This window comes from Arachis ipaensis, chromosome B03, assembly GCF_000816755.2.
Source record: "Arachis ipaensis cultivar K30076 chromosome B03, Araip1.1, whole genome shotgun sequence".
Taxonomy (NCBI): domain Eukaryota; kingdom Viridiplantae; phylum Streptophyta; class Magnoliopsida; order Fabales; family Fabaceae; genus Arachis; species Arachis ipaensis.
Genome location: NC_029787.2, coordinates 20,687,029 through 20,706,011, shown reverse-complemented (window position 1 = coordinate 20,706,011; position 18,983 = coordinate 20,687,029). Strand labels below are relative to the sequence as shown.

The window sequence follows — 18,983 nt, the reverse complement described above, 5'->3', positions numbered from 1 at the left end:
TCCAGTTCATCCCGGGACAAGAGACCCATTCGTTAAGAAGACGAAGAGCTTCCTTCATCCCCTGCTCGCCATAGTCGCGGTACAGTCATCGAATTTCATCTTCGCTCTGTTTTTGAACCAAAACTTTCCAATCCCATTGCCTATAAATCCTTCTATGCTGACTTTCGCGGTTATAATTTCTTCATGAACTACATGTTTTTCTGCAAGGACATTTACAAGCGTACTCTTTGTCCCTCTAAGCTTGTCAATCTAGACAAACTTCGTAGAAAAGTTCTAAACTTTACACCTCTATTTGCATGTCAAGGATGGATTCCCATCCTATCCATTCGTGAAAAAGTTTATCCTGATCTAGTGAAGCAGTTCTATAGCAACATGTCCTACAAGGAAGGGAGAATCGCTTCCTTTGTTAAAGGTTGCATAATCATTCTCGACAAGTATTACATTAGCAAAAGTCCTAGATTACCAGTACAGGAGACTTGATATGTTCACCTCTGGTAAATGGGATGAGTCTCTCAATGTATCATATTTTGAAGCCTTAGGGACTGTTTGTGTCAACATTCCTCTCCTTGAAGGTACCACTCCCACTCATAAATCTCTTGGTCCAGTTCGTGACCAGTTACACAGGATTGTGAATCATATAATTTTTCCTCAGAGTGGATCTTTTCAGCGAGTCTCCTTTTGTGAAACACTGGTTATGTTTGCTCTTCTTTCCAAAATTTCAATTTCTTTTGCTTACTTGTTAGTGAGACACATGCATGCTTGTTTTAGTTCTAAAAATGCTTTACCTTATGCAATACTGCTCACTAAAATTTTTTAATATTCTAATGTTGATTTTGGGGCTGAGATTTATAGTGACTGTAATTCTTACATCAAAGGTGGTGGTGCAGTAAAAAGAATAGTAACTAAGCACCACAACTCTGATGAAGGCATTGAAGTTCCATCCCATGATGAGGATCCACTGATTCCCACATCCAATTCCTTTAAGCTCAGAGTTCTGACTGGTATCATCAAAAACGTACTCCAAGAGTTCGTCAATCTGACCGATCTTCTCATCAACTATGGAGCCGAGCACAAGAGGAATGAAGTTATGGAAGAAAATGCGCTCAAGAAAACTAAGGGGAGGATTCTGATTCTCAGGGATTATGTGGAGGACATTAAGGCTAGCCTTACAACCACTGATAATGAGGATGATGATGAAGCCTCCAATGATTGGAATCTGATGCCTAGATTCTTTTATCTTTTCTGTGAATTGGACTGTTTTACTTGGACTCTTTTTCTTTTATTTGGATGACTGTAACCCATAACTACTTGACTCTTTTGTTTAGCCACTAACAGTTTTTGCAGGGTCTTTTCCCTCCTTAATGACAAAAGGAGGAGAAAATAAAAGAAAAGAAAATTTAGAATTGGCTTAGGTCATAGACAATGATGCTAAATGATATCTGGTGCTGTGTTACTTTGATTAACTTTAATTGCTCTGTGTTAATTGCTCTATGCTCTGTGTTATTGTTGTTGTGATATATTGCTTTGGTAATTGTTCTTGACTGTTTTAAGTTTTATCCACTTGAAGATACAAGCCATGATTAAGGGGGAGAAATGCTAACAGTGAAGGGGAGTACTACTCACTTTGGATAGTCATCAAAGGGAAGTGCTCTCAACTTATTTAAATTAATATTTTAAATTCAATTATCCTCTTTTATCATGTTTGTCATCAAGGGGGAGATTGTTGAGCTAAATTTGATTTTGAGCTCATATATGATGACAAACATTATTTGAGTTAAAAATTCAATATTATTTAATGTGTGTATTAGTGGTGCAGGCCCATTATTCAATTCTCAACCCAACATTTTGTTTGAGTATTCTTTCAATGCTTCAAATCAATGCACAAGTCCAAGGCACTTAACAAGCACCGTTCAGCAAAAGTAGAAGGCTATGCATTTACTAAGTGAAAAATGAGTATCTATTTTCATCATGGAGAAAGGAGGACAGGTGGAACAAAAAGGAATTAACAATACAACAAGGATAGCTGTGGCTCTAACAAAGCAATTAGACACAAGAACAATTCCACTACTCCAAGGACATCAATAAAGCAATATTCAAAATATGGGAGAGCAAAACACAAACTTGCAAGAATGCAGAAGTAGTGGAGCAGCTCCTCGGATAGTAGAGGTAATGGAGCAGAGGGAAGAAAGAAATGCATGCCAAGGAAAAAAGCAAATCCTAGGATAGCAGAGGTGGTGGAATGGCTCCTTAACCAGCAGAGTTAGTGGAGCAGGATGAAAAAAGACTACATGCCATCAGAGACAGCTCCAATGGGTTGAAGAAACAAGGAATTGAAGAGGAAAATTGGAGATCAAGCTGATGATATAAAAAAGACTTCATTTCAACATTGGAAATCAAGAAAAAGAGAACAAACTCATGAGCATCATCTCAACATACTTGAGTTGAATTCTTTTTCTTCTACTAGTGCTTCATTTTTGATTTTGGTAGTTATGGCTATCTTATGTAATCTTTTGTATTGAGAAAAAGGCTGATTATGTGAGTGAAAAAGTCATGAGAAAAAAGACAAGAAATATGCATGAAAGAGCCACTGAAAATCTGTGTAATTGAGTTGTTGAACTAGGATTAGTTTTCCTTACCAAGTTGGGATAGCACTTGGTGAGTTTAAATCTGTTTAGGTTCCCTTTCCAAGTTGGGACAACACTTGGAAAGCTGAGCTTTGGTGAAGAAAGTTTAGTGGTAGATACTAATTGAATTAAGTTGTGATAAGGATTTAATTGGGGTTTTAAGGGTTTAATATATTCCAAGTAATAAAATCCTAATGGAAGGGGATAAGAAAAGAATGACATTGAGAAGAGGAATTTATTGGCATAAAGAGACACAGCAGAAACATAAAGATAGATAAAGAAAAACAAAAGGATAGATACAGTTTTCCTACTAGACCTCTAAGATACCTGTTCTTAGCAACCTAGGTCACCGGAAAGGATTCCCTACTAGACCTTCAAAGAACCTGTCCTTGACAACCTAGATCAGAGGGACGAAAACTGAAAGAAACCACCACACAGATCACCTTAGTATTGGATCCTCCAATCTTCCTCATGCAACAAGTGAAGCAAATCACTCACCTCACTTCTCACACAATAACAAGTGCTTAAAAGCAACTGAAATTTATTCATCAAAGTTATGTAAATTGTCTCACCAGAAGGTGTTTAAATAGACCTCAACAAACTAGATAAAAGATAAGATAAGATAACTAATTTAAATCAGATTTGATCTTATTGGATTAGATCAGATTTGATCTAAATTTTAAAATCCTAAAGATATGATAACTAATTTAAATCAGACTTGATCTTATTAGATTAGATCAGATTTGATTTAAAATTTAAAAATTCCTAAATACTACTAAGCAAATCAGAGATAAAACAAGTCTTCTAACAACTTTTGACCACATAACAAACTTAAAACAAAATTGCCCATTCTTCCTTGGTTAGAACTTGATGTAACTCTATATGCATAAGCGCCGCCAGGTTCCCAAAGCTCTCCTTGAGCTTCTTTGCACGTGCTCTAGTGATGGGGCCCTCTGGAAGTGTGAAATTCCCATTCTGCCCTTGTGTCTTAGAATGCCCCTGTTGTCTTTCCGAGCATGTATCATTCCCTCCTTCCTCAAAAAGATTCGTCCTCGAATTTGTGCCCATATCAAAAGGAGAGAGATCAGAAACATTAAAAGTGGCAGAAACATTATACTCACCTAGTAGGTCAATCTTGTAGGCGTTGTTATTGATCTTCTCAAGCACTTGGAATGGGCCATCCCCTCTAGCATCAAGTTTAGACTTCCTCTGAGTAGGAAATCTCTCCTTCCTCAAATGTACCCAAACCCAATCTCCTGGTTCGAAGACTATATGCTTTCGGCTCTTGTTAATCCTTTTTGCCATGGCTTTGTTCTTCTTCTCAATGAGGTCACGAGCCTTTGCATGTATTGCTTTAACTTTTTCAGCCTTGCTTGCTCCATCTAAGCTAATAAGATCACTCAAGGGTAGAGGCATTAAATCTAAGACAGTTAGAGGATTAAAACCATAGACAAGTTCAAAGGGCAAAAAACCAGTGGAAGAATGGATTGTTCGGTTATAAGCAAACTCAATAAAAGGTAAACAATCTTCCCAGGTTTTCAAATTCTTACCAACAACAGCACGCAACAAGGTTCCCAATGTCCTATTTACTACTTCAGTTTGACCATCAGTTTGAGGGTGACAAGTAGTTGAGTATAATAATTTTGTTCCCAACTTACTCCACAAAACTTTCCAAAAGTGACTTAAGAATTTGACATCACGATCAGAAACAATAGTTTGGGGAACACCATGTAAGCGCACAACTTCTCTAAAGAATAGGTCAGCAATATTTGTGGCATCATCAGTTTTATGGCAAGCAATAAAATGAGCCATTTTACTAAATCTATCTACCACAACAAAAATGCTATCTCGACCTCTCCCAGTTCTAGGCAAACCAAGAACAAAATCCATAGAAATATCAACCCATGGATGCATAGGAACAGGTAAAGGAGTATACAAACCATGTGGTAAGGACTTAGATTTAGCTTGTTTACAGGTAATGCATTTGGCACAAAATTTTTCGACATCTTTACGCATGTGGGGCCAGTAAAAGTGCTCAGATAAAATATTCAAAGTCTTATGCACACCAAAATGACCCATCAAACCCCCACTATGTGATTCTAGAACAAGTAGCTCCCGAATAGAACAAGTAGGTACACAAATCCTATTACCCCGAAAAAGAAAACCATCATGCTTGTAAAATTTGTTATGTGCACCATGTTCACAGGCAACATAGATAGAGGCAAAAGTAGAATCAGATGCATATAATTCCTTCATACACTCAAAACCCAACAGCTTAGAAGTAAGGGTTGTGATTAATGAATACCTTCTAGATAATGCATCAGCAACCACATTCTCCTTACCTTGCTTATAGGCAATTACGTACGGAAAGGATTCAAGGAATTCTATCCATTTTGCATGTCTCTTGTTTAGCTTCCCTTGACCCTTCAAGTGTTTGAGGGATTCATGGTCAGTATGTACCACAAATTCCTTAGGTAGCAAATAATGCTGCCACATTTCTAAAGCTCGCACCAAGGCATATAGCTCCTTATCATAAGTTGAGTAGTTGAGACGGGATCCATTCAACTTCTCACTAAAATAGGCGATTGCTTGCTTTTCCTGCATTAAAACAGCACCTATACCAATTCCGAAAGCATCACATTCGATTTCAAAAGTTTTAGAAAAATCCGGTAAAATAAGAATGGGGGCAGAACACAATAATTCTTTCAAGGTGTTAAAGGCAATTTCTTGTTCATGATCCCATTTAAAGTTAACATGTTTCTTGATGATTTCAGTTAAAGGTGCAGCAATAGTAGAAAAATCTTTAACAAACCTCCGATAAAAACCCGCAAGACCATGAAAACTTCTAACATCAGAGACACTCTGAGGTGTGGGCCATTCTCTAATAGCCTTCACCTTCGCGTCATCTACCTCAATCCCTACAGAACTTATCACAAAACCTAGGAATACGACTTTACTCAGACAGAACGAGCACTTTTGGATATTAGCATACAATTTTTCCTTTCTAAGTACCTCTAAAACAGATTGAACATGCAAAATATGATCATCAAGGCATTTACTGTAGATAAGGATATCATCAAAATAAACAACCACAAATTTACCTAAAAATTCTCGCAAAACATGATTCATTAATCTCATGAATGTACTAGGTGCATTAGTCAAACCAAATGGCATAACTAACCACTCATACAAACCATATTTAGTTTTGAAAGCTGTTTTCCATTCATCACCAAGCTTCATTCGTATTTGATGATAACCACTCCTTAAATATATTTTAGTAAAAATAACAGATCCATGTAGTTCATCAAGCATATCATCAAGTCTAGGAATAGGATGGCGATACTTTACCGTAATCTTGTTTACAGCCCTGCAGTCAACACACATCCTCCATGAGCCATCCTTCTTGGGTACCAACAGTACTGGAACAGCACAAGGACTCATGCTTTCTCTCACAAAACCCTTAGCCAAAAGGTCCTCGACTTGCCGTTGTAGTTCCTTTGTCTCCTCGGGATTGGTCCGGTAAGCTGGCCGGTTAGGAATGCTTGATCCGGGAACAAAGTCAATTTGATGCTCAATGCCTCGTAACGGAGGTAAACCTGGGGGCAGCTCATCTGGAAAGACATCGCCAAATTCCTGCAAGAGTGAAATAAAAGCACTAGGCAGGTCATGGTTAGTTTCAATGGTAGAAAGTAAAGACTCTCTAAATCGTACTAGCACCAATGCTTTTTTTCCTAAACTAGCATGCTTCAGATCCCTCTCTTTTGCATAAAAACATATTTTGTGAGCACTCTCACTCTCTACAGATGTTTCTCTTTTAGAACTCTCTTTTTCACTCAGACTCTGATTCTTTTTCTCACACGTGTCATCTCTCAGAGCTCTCTCTTTACCCTCTTGTTTTTCAATTTTCTCACATCCTAAAGACTCTGTAGTAGATTTGCGCATGCTCAGTTGCTCCAGGTACACTTCTTTAGGTGTCAAAGGTGCAAGGGTAATCTTCTTCCCAAGATAGGTGAAAGAGTATCGGTTTGTGAAACCATCATGGATCACCTTCCTATCATACTGCCATGGACGGCCTAGAAGTAGATGACAAGCCTGCATGGAAACCACGTCACAAAGTACCTCGTCACTATATCTCCCAATAGAGAACTGTATGTGGGCTTGCTTCATAACCTTCAATTCACCCACATCACTTAGCCACTCCAGTTTGTAAGGGTTAGGGTGTTTGGTGCATTTCAACCCCAACTTTGTGATCAACGTTGAGCTAGCAACGTTTGTATGACTTCCAGCATCAATGATCATGAGTCCAACCTTACCTCCTAACAAAACTTTTGTATGAAAGATGTTCTCTCGCTGTTCTAGACGATCGTCCTTGGCTTGTACATTTAAGATCCGCCTAGTAACAAGGGTCTCGCCACTAACAGCATACTCAACTATATCTTCATTATCTGTAGCATCATCCGCATGTGGCATGTCTTCAAACCCATCTGAGTTATCAGATTCTGAGAAAATATCATTTGCTTTAATTACCATGGTTCTTTTATTTGGACACTCGGAAGCATAATGGCCTAATCCGCGACACTTAAAGCAGGTAATATCACGATGCCGTGCAGGAGGTTTAGAAGTGGAATTAGGCGTGTGCGTCTTCCTGTGCTGCTCGGTGGGCTTCTCCTTTGATTCGGTAGGTTTGGATCCAGTCTTCTCCCCGAAATTAGCACCTCTCGAATCCCACCTTGAAGTAGAATTACGCAGCCCTTTTCCCTTTTGCTGTCTTTCCACCTTGATAGCGAGGTTCACCAAGTCTTCCATAGTCACATATGGGGGATGTTCGACAGTATTTGCAATGTCTCGGTTCAGCCCACTTAAGAAACGTGCCATAGTAGCCTCAGACTCCTCCTCAATGTTTGCCTGGATTAGTAGCATCTCCATCTCCTTATGATACTCATCTACAGACTTAGAACCTTGGTATAACCGTTGGAGCCATTGATGTAGCTCCCTGTAGTAGTAAGAAGGGACAGACCGTTGTCGCATGACCTTCTTCATCTTCTCCCAAGACAGAATTGGTGGTTTGTCATTCCGCCTCCTCTGTTTGTCCAGCTCGGCCCACCAGACAAGGGCATAATTCGAGAATTCGACAGCCGCTAGTCTTACCTTTTTCACATCAGAGTAGTTATGACATTGAAATAAGAGCTCCACCTTTCGTTCCCATTCCAGGTATGCCTCAGGGTCACTTCTGCCTTTAAATTCTGGGATGCGCATCTTGATAGCATTAAGGTTACTATCAACATCTGCCGAGTGTCTATGAGGCCGGGATTTGGATGAAGGCTCCTCCTCAGACTCCGTAGAATCATTATGAACAGATTCTCGTGACTGTGCTTTTTGTTTAGGGGAGAAAGAGTTAATGCGGGAATCCATGTCATCAAGACGTTGAATCTTTGTAAGGATGCTAGTAAGTGCGTCGATGCGAAAAGTTAGTTGTGGATCGGGGTTCTCTTCAGTGTTAGCCATCAATGAACCTGTAAAAGAAAAGGCCTTACAACACTCCTCTCACGTGTATCACTCAGAGTAGGACACTCGTGTTTCACTTAATACGTGGCTTTTACCCTCTATTGAGCTCACCACTCTTGCCTTTTTCCACTCTTGGATTGCGTTAACAAGTTGCACTTCAAAAGATGAGGAATTGAGACACCAAACTAAGATAATCGGAATGATAGAGACGTTTAACTTGACAAGAGGATAAGTAAAGTATGTGACAAAGGAAACAAGAAGTGATACTAGGATGACAAAACTAGCAAAATTGAATCCTTATTAAGGATAAAACAAGGAGAAAATTTAAAATTTAAAATTGAAAATTTTTTTTTGCTTTTTTTTTTTTCGCTTTTTTTTTCTTTTTTACTGGAATAAACAGAAAGTGCAGTAATTGAATTTAAGGAAAAAAAATTTCGTTTTTTTTTTTAAAGTAAATTTGCAGAAATTATAGAGAAAAATAAAGAGACTAAAAAAAATTCCTGGAACGTGCAGGTAAATAAGAATTTACCTACGACCTGTAACTGATACTAGATGATAAGGATTTAATTGGGGTTTTAAGGGTTTAATATATTCCAAGTAATAAAATCCTAATGGAAGGGGATAAGAAAAGAATGACATCAAGAAGAGAAATTTATTGGCATAAAGAGACACAGCGGAAACATAAAGATAGATAAAGAAAAACAAAAGGATAGATACAGTTTTCCTACTAGACCTCTAAGATACCTGTTCTTAACAACCTAGGTCACCGGAAAGGATTCCCTACTAGACCTTCAAAGAACCTGTCCTTGACAACCTAGATCAGAGGGACGAAAACTGAAAGAAACCACCACACAGATCACCTTAGTGTTGGATCCTCCAATCTTCCTCATGCAACAAGTGAAGCAAATCACTCACCTCACTTCTCACACAATAACAAGTGCTTAAAAGCAACTGAAATTTATTCATCAAAGTTATGTAAATTGTCTCACCAGAAGGTGTTTAAATAGACCTCAACAAACTAGATAAAAGATAAGATAAGATAACTAATTTAAATCAGATTTGATCTTATTAGATCAGATCAGATTTGATCTAAATTTTAAAATTCTAAAGATATGATAACTAATTTAAATCAGACTTGATCTTATTAGATTAGATCAGATTTGATTTAAAATTTAAAAATTCCTAAAAATACTACTAAGCATAGCAGATAAAACAAGTCTTCTAACAACTTTTGACCACATAACAAACTTAAAACAAAAATCTAGGATTTTCGAAATTTAAAGATAAATTATGCCTTCCACTGAATTTGAAAAGCATTATTGGGCTTCTTGCTGTCCTGACTTAATCCAATGGGTCTTGCCCATTCTTCCTTAGTTAGAACTTGATGCAGCTCCATATGCATAAGCGCTGCCAGGTTCCCAAAGCTCTCCTTGAGCTTCTTTGCACGTGCTCTAGAGATGGGGCCCTCTGAAAGTGTGAAATTCCCATTCTGCCCTTATGTCTTAGAATGCCCCTGTTGTCTTTCCGAGCATATATCAAGTTGTAATTCAATAGTATTGGTGATTGTAATCTGTTGATTATAGTAAAAAGTTTACCATAGTTGTGGTGGAAACTGGACATAAATTTCATGGCACTTAAAAACCGAACCAATGCTGGCCTCTTTCTCTTTTTTTCCTTCTCTGTTTCTTTTCTGCATATGAGACAAAACAAAAAAAATCTCCTACATATTTAATTTCGGCGAAAACAGAACTAAAGAAGTTCAATTTTAAGCTAACTTGATTCAACTGCTTCTCAAGTTCTAGCAGTTTCATCACTTTGTTATGCTGTGAATCTAGTTGAATTTTTTCGTTAAATTATCATCTTCCTTTTTAGAGTTTAAATGCTCACTATACAATATCTTGCCATTATAGCTTATGTCAATTAGGAAACGAGTAGAGGGCATCATGAATAATATGTTAAAAACTAGCAATATTTTGAGCATGATTTCATTATATTTTTTTTTTTAATTTAATAATTTAGCTCGCACCCCCTAATGACCTTGCCGAAGGAGAGAGAGGGGGGGTTGGTTTGGTCCTTGGTGGCAACCTCTTTAGCAACCAAGGTTTGAGTTTTCAAATAATTAAAAAAAAATCATTTTACTATTTATCATATCTTAGTGAAAATATTGTTTGTGCAGTAATGCCTTCATATTTTTCGATTTATTATTTAATTGAATGTGAATTTAATTTTGTTTATGTCTCATTTTATTTAACAGTGGATAATAGATAAGAATATATTAAAATAACGTTTCATTTTTGCTATATTTCAGTAACATAGCTCTTTAATTATATCATTTTATTTAATAATGGTGAATTTGCAATAAGAGATGTCTTATAAAGAGTATTTGTAGGATATTAGTCAAGAGAGATTCAACTTAATTAAAGATTAGTCTCGTAGCAGGGGCGGAGCCACATAAGGATAAAAGGGAGAATATATTTTTTTTTAATTTTAAATTTTTATATGTAAATTATATTATATATAAATTTTTCAGTTTAGTTNNNNTCAAGTATATTAGTATAGCAGTATTTTAGTAAATTTTAATTATATATATTTTTTATAATTAAGATTAATAATTAAAAACCAATAAAACACTAGTATACCTGTACACTTTAAAATTTTCCTAGATACTGATAAGTGCCATGCAAGCAAGTTTGTTTTCAGGTAAATTATTTCTCTAAGTAAACAACCAAAAGGCAATTTTATTTATGAGAAATAATGTTGAAGCAGTTCAATATTCATTTCATCTTCGTTTAAGTTGAATCGAATATCAATAGGGGGAGGAGGCAATCTTAGCCGCTGATTGTGGAACTGATCGAACGGCTTTGGACGAGTCTAGAGTTAGAAAAAAAAAAATTTTCAAGTTGGCAAGCGCGGCCAGAGGCTTCTGGCAACAGGATTGGGTCCATTAAACTCGAAACAACGAGACGCATGCGATGCTATGGTCGTGACACAAAACAACATAAAAAGGATGACCGAAAAAGGAGAGAGAACTTAGGAGCGAAGAGAAAAAGAAAAACTAGAGTTTTGTGAAAAAATTCTCATTGAAAAAAATATTCAAATACTTGATATCATGTTAGAAATTGAGGGAGAAAACTAAAGAAAGAATTTTATGAGTATATATTGGTCATGTGAAATATAATACAAGATACTGTTTATTTATAAATAATAAACAAATAAAAAATAATTAAATATTACTTATGAAAAATTAGAAATGATGTATGTTGAATTGTTGACACACTTCAACATTCGTTTCATCTTTGTTTAAGATTGAGTCGAACATCAATAAACACTTACTTAATACTCCACATAGATCTTTAAAAATTTGATAGTTCAATAGATTTGTCGTTTCAAAAAAATTAATTAGGTCTTTAATCTCTAAAATTATTAGATATAAGCTATATAAGTTTCAAATCAGGTTGAGTTGATTAATAAAATATTCTCTCTCTTACATGAAGGTTGTATGTAAGTGTGACGTGTCAGGTAAAATAATAAACGTCGCGTTCAGGATACATAATCTCGGAATATGTAGTTAAAACGATGTCGTTTTGGGAACGCCATTTTTAATAGATAGATTCATCTCTTACTTTTGTCTCTCATCTTCTAATTGTTTCTTTGGAAATGACCAAATTGACATATATGCTGAATTTGGAAATCTTTTTGTCTTATAACAAAAAGTTTAAGGGATTTATTTGATTTATATATTATATATATATTATACTATTTTTTCGGCAATTTGATAACATTTTTTGTTATGCGAAGCTAAGGAAAGTATAGAAGATTGAATTGAATTGGCTTCTTTAAATGCTTCTTTGGATGGTGCGGTTTAGATAGTGATTTAGATGAGAGAATTAAAGTGTTCGAAGAACTCATGTTAGAGAAAAAGAATGACAGTGTTGTTAAGAAAGGTAAAATTTGTGCGTTTGTGAGTGGTTTAATATTAGGGGCATTTAATTTGTAGTTGTGTTTTGGAAGAACTCATAGAAGTGTATCTCCAAAAAAATTATAGCTAGTAAAGTATCTTAAATCAGAATATCTTAAACAACAAATTTTAACCTTAAGCCAGAGTATCTTAAATAATAAATTTGAACTGAAACCTAATAAAGTATCTTAGTCATAAAAGCGAATTGATAAATAATTATATATAATTAAATTATTTTTTTATTATAAGTAATTTTATTTTGTTTTTATAAAAATAATTATTATTTTTAAATTTTAATACTTTCTAATGCCAGACAAATGACTTTTTCCGGAGGCCAAGTTTCGTGGGGATTAAAGATGTCATTATTCCTTGCTCGCCATATCCACCAAAGTCCCGAAAAGAACTTGAACGGGTGCTCTCTGCTATGATACAAGAACCAGTTCTTCAAATCCAAAGGATGACAAGGAATATCCAACCTTTGCCAGACAAGCTGAGCTTGTGGACAATCCCGAATACAATGTATAACCGATTCCTGGCTAGAAAGACATCTTGGACACCTATCCGATGACGACATCCCTCTTCTAAAGCGAAAACTTGCAGTAGGAAGAGCCTCCTTAAGACACAACCAAGCCAAAAACTTATGCTTTTCCGGAACAAGCTGACGCCAAAGCCAAAGCCAATTCTCCCTCTCCTCCCAACCAAACAGCTGCTTACACAACCACAAGTAACCATTGCGTGAGTCATAGACTTTGGCAGCTGACCCACTCCAATACCAACCCACTTCCGGACCTGCTTGTTCATCTGGATTGTAAGAGAGAATATTATCTTTCAGATTTTGAGATAAAGGAGAATAAAGAGTATCCAAATGCCACCTACCAACCGACCAAATATCCTGTATCCGGAGATTCAAATCAGAAATGTGGACATAATCCATCTCATTAGATAACCGTCCTTCTCTCCTCCAGCTAGAAAACCAAAAATTCTGGTTCAAATCTCCAATACACCAAGCAAACCCATCCTTCAACACTTTCCAAGCCTTGCAAAGACACCTCGAGGACTGCCATAAATACCACTACATCTCCAAATTAAATTATCAAAGTGAACCTCAACAGTAACACCTTGATCAAAAGCATCAATGAACTTACAACAAACACCCTTCATAGAGGATAGAAACCAAATACCTCCCTTATGCCCCTCTGCCTCTACTATACCAACAGAGTGATACCCCAACCTTTCCCAAAATAACTAAAACAATAACGCATTTCAATTAACTTTTCTTTCCACTTGTTTTCTCAATAGGAATGAATAAAAAGAAAATGCACGTACGGTCTATCTGAACATAGGTCTAGGCCCCCCACCCAGACTTCGAAGAATTGACAACGTACACAAGTTATGATAAATAAGGACATTTTGAACCACAAGTCATTGTCATATACAAGAATTAGTGGAATATAATTAGCAAGCACAAAGAAAATTACATGATTAGCAGCTGATTCTGTTTCCCTTGAAAGATGATGCATAGAGAGAATCGTGCTTTACACCGAATCCAAAGAAGACCCTCATCTTAAAAGCATCGTTTAGTAACTAATCCAAAATGAGTAATATTCTAAATTAGTCTTCAAAAAATTTTAATTGGATAATTTAATTCTCAGCAAATTTTAATATAATCACTAAAATACTAACAAATCAGATTATATTTTTCAATTATTTTCACTTGGATGTATTCATTCTCAAGTAGGTCTCACTTGAATGTATTCGATTTTAATATTATACCCACTATTTGTGTTTAAACTCAATTATATCCCTAAAAAAGTGAATTATGTAAATATTGTAGGAATTAGTTTCAACATTTGATGAACTATTTTTCGGAGTAGATCATCGATTCTATTCCAAACATTTGTATTCTAAGTTTAAGAAGAGATTTTTAAAACTCAAACTAAAGCGTTCATGATGTGTAATTGACGGCAGGATAACATTGAATCACTTTTACAAACGTTAGGGATACAAATAGGACGATTTAAACGTTAGGGACACAAATAGAATTTACCCCAAACGTTGTGACAAAAACGATACTTTACTCTTTTATAAATTTTTAAAACTTTTACGTCAATCCTTTTTTATAGATAAATAATATGATGTGTATAACAAAATTTGTTGAAGACTAAAATATCCTACTAATAATTTCTCTACGACTGATTTTACTCGTCGAAAACTGAATGATTTAGAGAAAACGATGAAGATTTCTTTTTTAAGAAGAGTTAAAAGTTTCCTCCGAAATATAGCTTGAAGCAATTCGAAGCATTTTATTATTAGACCGCGGTGCATAAATCAGCCATGTGAAGGGGTGAAGGCACCATTTAGTGGCCGCCATAACATTGGTGACAATCTTCCACAAATAGCATGTAATAATAATAAGAGATTCCCACCAGCATTTTAACCATTTTTTAACTCATGAACTTGTCCTGAAAAAGAATCAGTGATGATCAACTACCAAAGTAGTAGTATCCCAACCCCATGCATTTGTGAATTGGGATCATATCCCCGCCAACCACATTTACTCATCAAGTAGAGAAACAATTTACTCGCCGCCAAAGTTCACTCTCAACTCTGCATCAAAACCGAAGAACAGAAACTATATATAATGCATGCACTACAATTCATTCTTCAACACAGAAAAGAGACAAAGCATAAATTATTAAAACATACTAGCTAGCTAGCTTGTCTTAAAAATGGCTCACAAAGCTTCCTCTTATTTCATTGCACTTATTCTCATATCCAACATCCTTCTTTTCTCTGTTTCTGCACGCACCATTGCTGTGAATCCCAACAATGATGACAAGAAATTCTTGTTCAAGTCTCATGGAGGAGTGCACATTCCTGGCTTTGGACCAGTGAGATTTCCACCTCTTGGGGCTATACCAAATAATCCATTCACCCGGGGCATTGGAGGTGGAGGAGCCGGCGCAGGAGCAGGACCAACTGGCCGCAGTTATGTTCCCGGTGGCGATGACACCTTTGTACCAAACCCCGGATTCGAGGTTCCAGTTCCCGGTGGCAGTGGTGGCAGAATTCCAGGCTCAGTTCATCCATGAGTTTCAGTCATGCATTAGTGCAATAGCTAAAGTAGTTTATTTGTAATGGTGTCACTGTTCTTATGGTTTGATTAAGATTTCCCGTTTTGTTTCCTTCTTTTTGTGTGCGCTTTCTACAAATAAATATGTGTGCTTGTAACACACTGGCTTCTACTTGGTTTGGACACTAAGGAGTAAGGACCGCTCTGCTACATCTTTTGTGGTTTTTTCTTGTAATCTATATATTTTTTGTTGTTTAATTATTAGTCAATACTCTATATGTGGCAAGAATTTGGGTAATTAACACGCATGCTATATCTAAAAAAAATTTGGAATAAACTATCCTCTTTGGTTATAAAAGACTCAGATTCTGATAGTTCTAATCATAAAAGATGTAAACTAACTCTATATTCAGAAAAGATTGGGCTAATTCAACAAATTATTCAAAATAGATAGTTCATTAGGTAATTTTATCCAACGTTGATCCAATCTTTGATAGGTATCAAGTTAGTTTATATTTGTCATAGTCAACATGATCTGTGCTTTAATTTTTCGTTATTAGAAATGGTAACTTGCTCAAGAATTAGTAAAGAGTGATGCACTCTTTATTATAAACAAATCTTAATCATCAATTTTATTCTATTTAATATTAATGATTTAAACTTAGAGCTTAAAATTTAGTGTTTAAAATTTAATGTTAAAATCTAGAGTTTAAAATTCAAAAAATACTGCACTTCTTACTTTCTCTAGAACACTTTAGCATTCACATAAGAATATATATTTACTTAGTATAACATTTATCATAAATTAATGCAAACTAATTGACCAAAAATTAATGCAGACTTCATATTTAAGCAACAAATCACACTGAACTAATGTTGGCAATCACAACAAACTGATACCAAGCAGGAGATAATAATCAATCCCCTTGAAACTGAACATTGAAACACATCACAGACCTTTCAAACCTCCAATTTCACTCTTAAAAACAAACCTAACTGTCCATAAATGATACATTATAAATAAATGCATGAAGGAATAACAACTATGGGATTATGGGAACAAATTCATTTATTTTTCCTCAGCATCTCACATCATCCTGAAAGACAGAAAATGATGCACTTAAATCCTTAGTAGCTGTACCATCAACATGCAATAGGCTGAAGTAACACAAGGGTCTATCACATGCAAAGAATTAGTTTGGGGGCCCCCACATATCAACGAGAAAATTGAAAAAATAGACATAATTCACAATATATTCCGAAGTTTTGGCCCTCTCCCCTTTGAAAGATATTGAGACACTAGTTAGCACCATTAAGCAAGTTTGTCCTTTGATCCAGAGACCAGAATATCAGCATTTTTCAAAAGGAGTCCCTCATTCCAATATTTATGAGGCAAAAAAGAATGATTATTTTGCTGTCACAATCAATTTTGCATCTCTAAAACCAACCTTTTAGCCGTCACACTCTCATCATTCTATAAGAGTAGAAGATGATACTAATAAATAGAAAATTTTATAGCTATATTGACTTACTGAAGCTAGATGTGATAAGGGATCAAATGTAACTCAAAACTACATTCATCTGATTTAGTTGTCATCCTTCTGTATCATGGCCAAGGCAGAAGATGATACCAAACAGAAAATGTTATAGCTACATTGTCTTACTATACTACAGTTAAATGTGACAAGAATTCAACTATGAAAATATGGTACTCCAGATTAAAATTTTCTTAACACAGAGAAAAGATGACACATTCAAGTATTAAATGAAAGGAAATGTAACTAGTTCATTTTTCATAGTTATACACCGTGTTGACATCTAGTTCATCAACTCCACAAGATTGAGTTAGGTATTCATAGGACAAATAAATCGGATCAAACTTCTCTAAAGTGAGAAAATTGACAAAGTGATTAAGTGAAGGGTAAATCATTCTTAAATTAAGAAAGTAGGGTTTAGGAGTTACAAATTCAATAGTGATTAATCACTTACTTTATAACTTTACTAATCTCCTCACTTTAGAGGATCTAAATTCAAATCGAATTATAGATGTCCAAGTAACACAACTCTTAGATGAAAAGAGAGATTAGTCTGCTGTAAGAATCAAAATCAATTTGGATTTCTATAACCAACCCCTTTATATTTTGATACTGATTTTAGCTGTCACACATTGTCATCCTTGATTATCATAGCCAAGGGAGAAGATGATACAAAAACACTAAATAGAAAAATGTTATAGGTATTTTAGCTACATTGTTTTAGTAGAATTGAATGTGAGGAGGGATCAAATGTAACTCACAAAATATAATCAACTATGCAAAATTTGGGATTCTAGAGCAAAACTTTCTAAGTAAAGAATAGGATGATACATTCAAGAAAAACATGGTAGAGTCTGATAAACCAAAACCGACACCTGCCATGGCATTGCAGCTTGGAACCAGATCTGCCATAGGGCATGTCAAATAGAAAATATCCTGCACCAAAGAAAAGAAAAGAAAATCAGCAAAATAATAATAATTAATACAACTACCAAAAATTACATCCAATGATTTCCATGATACAACATTATGTACATAAATAATAACAAGAAAAAGCAACGTAGGTCACGATTGCATAAAATTATTAATTAAATCAAAGATGAGAATACAAGTAAACCAAGAGATCAAGGAAATGCTGCAAATGCTTCTTAAGACATGAACATAGAACATATGAAGCATCTAATTAACGAGTAAAGTTGATACCTGATGCATTGTGTTATTTATTTATTTTATTTCGAATCAGGATTCAAATGCCGATAAACTTGTAGATGATGAAGCATAAGAAACAGATGAAAATGAAGATGAAAAGGTAATCAACGAAGACGAAGAAGCCCGTAGAGCCATGGTTCCTGTTGTTCTTCTTGATTCTGGGATCGTCATTTTCTTTGAGCTTCGCCATTGCTTTCGAATTGTAGCAGCTTTGAATCTTCTTGACGAATGAGGATCTCTCTTATTTAGTTTTTGGATTGGTCTTTCTTTTCTTGGGTCGAACTTCAGTTTTTTTTTTTTTTTTTGTCGATGTCGAACTTCAGTTTTTGGGTGATATTTTTAGACTGCACGTTTTGGGTTTGGATGAGCCCTTGTATATTTCCTGCTCGAACGCAAACCCCAAAAAAAAAAAATGTAGGAGCATGCGTGCCTTTGAATCAACTTGGGATAGACTATAGACAAGCGATCAACTGATTTCTCAATCATGAAGGCAAAGTCTCTGGTATGGATGAGAAAAAACATCCATACGTATGGATAAAAGGTGTCCGTATTCATTATTCAACGCGTGTCATATTAGATGTCTTGGGAATTGAGCATGTGAAGCCACTATGCTAAAATTGTCAGGGTTGAGAAGTACTTTTTAGAATTGATCTTGTCATATCCGATGGATTAATGTGGTTTAATTAGTTGTTAACGAAACAATTTAGTTAAACATTATTATGGAGTTGGGTTTGTTGGACCAATTAATTTTACGTACTGTCTTGGGTCGTGCATGATGGACTTTAAACAAAGTGTACTTTTTTTTAGCAACCTAAGATCTAAAAGACTAAAACCAATGAAATGGAGGTTCATTAATAAAGAAAATATTTTTTGATAAAAAAAAGAAAGAAATTTTTTACTTCCACTAATAGGGAAGGGAAGGATTTTTAGAGAATCCTAGACCTTCAATTATGTTATGTGATTAAGTTAACATTGTAACTCATACTCCTTGAAATTTGTTATTTGTTTATTTTAAACTTTTTAAAGTAATATTATTAAAATGATTAATTTTTTACAATAATTAAAAATATTATTAAACA

At 35.3% G+C, this 18,983-nt stretch overlaps 2 protein-coding genes across 2 annotated transcripts; one reads left to right on the top strand and one right to left on the bottom strand.

Annotated features, from left to right (window-relative positions):
• On the bottom strand, positions 3,456–8,129 carry LOC107632644. Its single transcript, XM_016336313.1, has 5 exons — positions 6,672–8,129; positions 6,005–6,257; positions 4,930–5,563; positions 4,025–4,797; positions 3,456–3,877 (listed from the first exon to the last, which is right to left on the bottom strand). Exons 1-5 carry the CDS (start codon positions 8,127–8,129, stop codon positions 3,456–3,458), a joined length of 3,540 nt encoding a protein of 1,179 aa, XP_016191799.1.
• On the top strand, positions 14,447–15,456 carry LOC107634249 (putative cell wall protein). Its single transcript, XM_016337801.2, has one exon. The coding sequence runs from the start codon at positions 14,817–14,819 to the stop codon at positions 15,177–15,179; it is 363 nt and encodes a 120-aa protein (XP_016193287.1). The 5' UTR covers positions 14,447–14,816; the 3' UTR covers positions 15,180–15,456.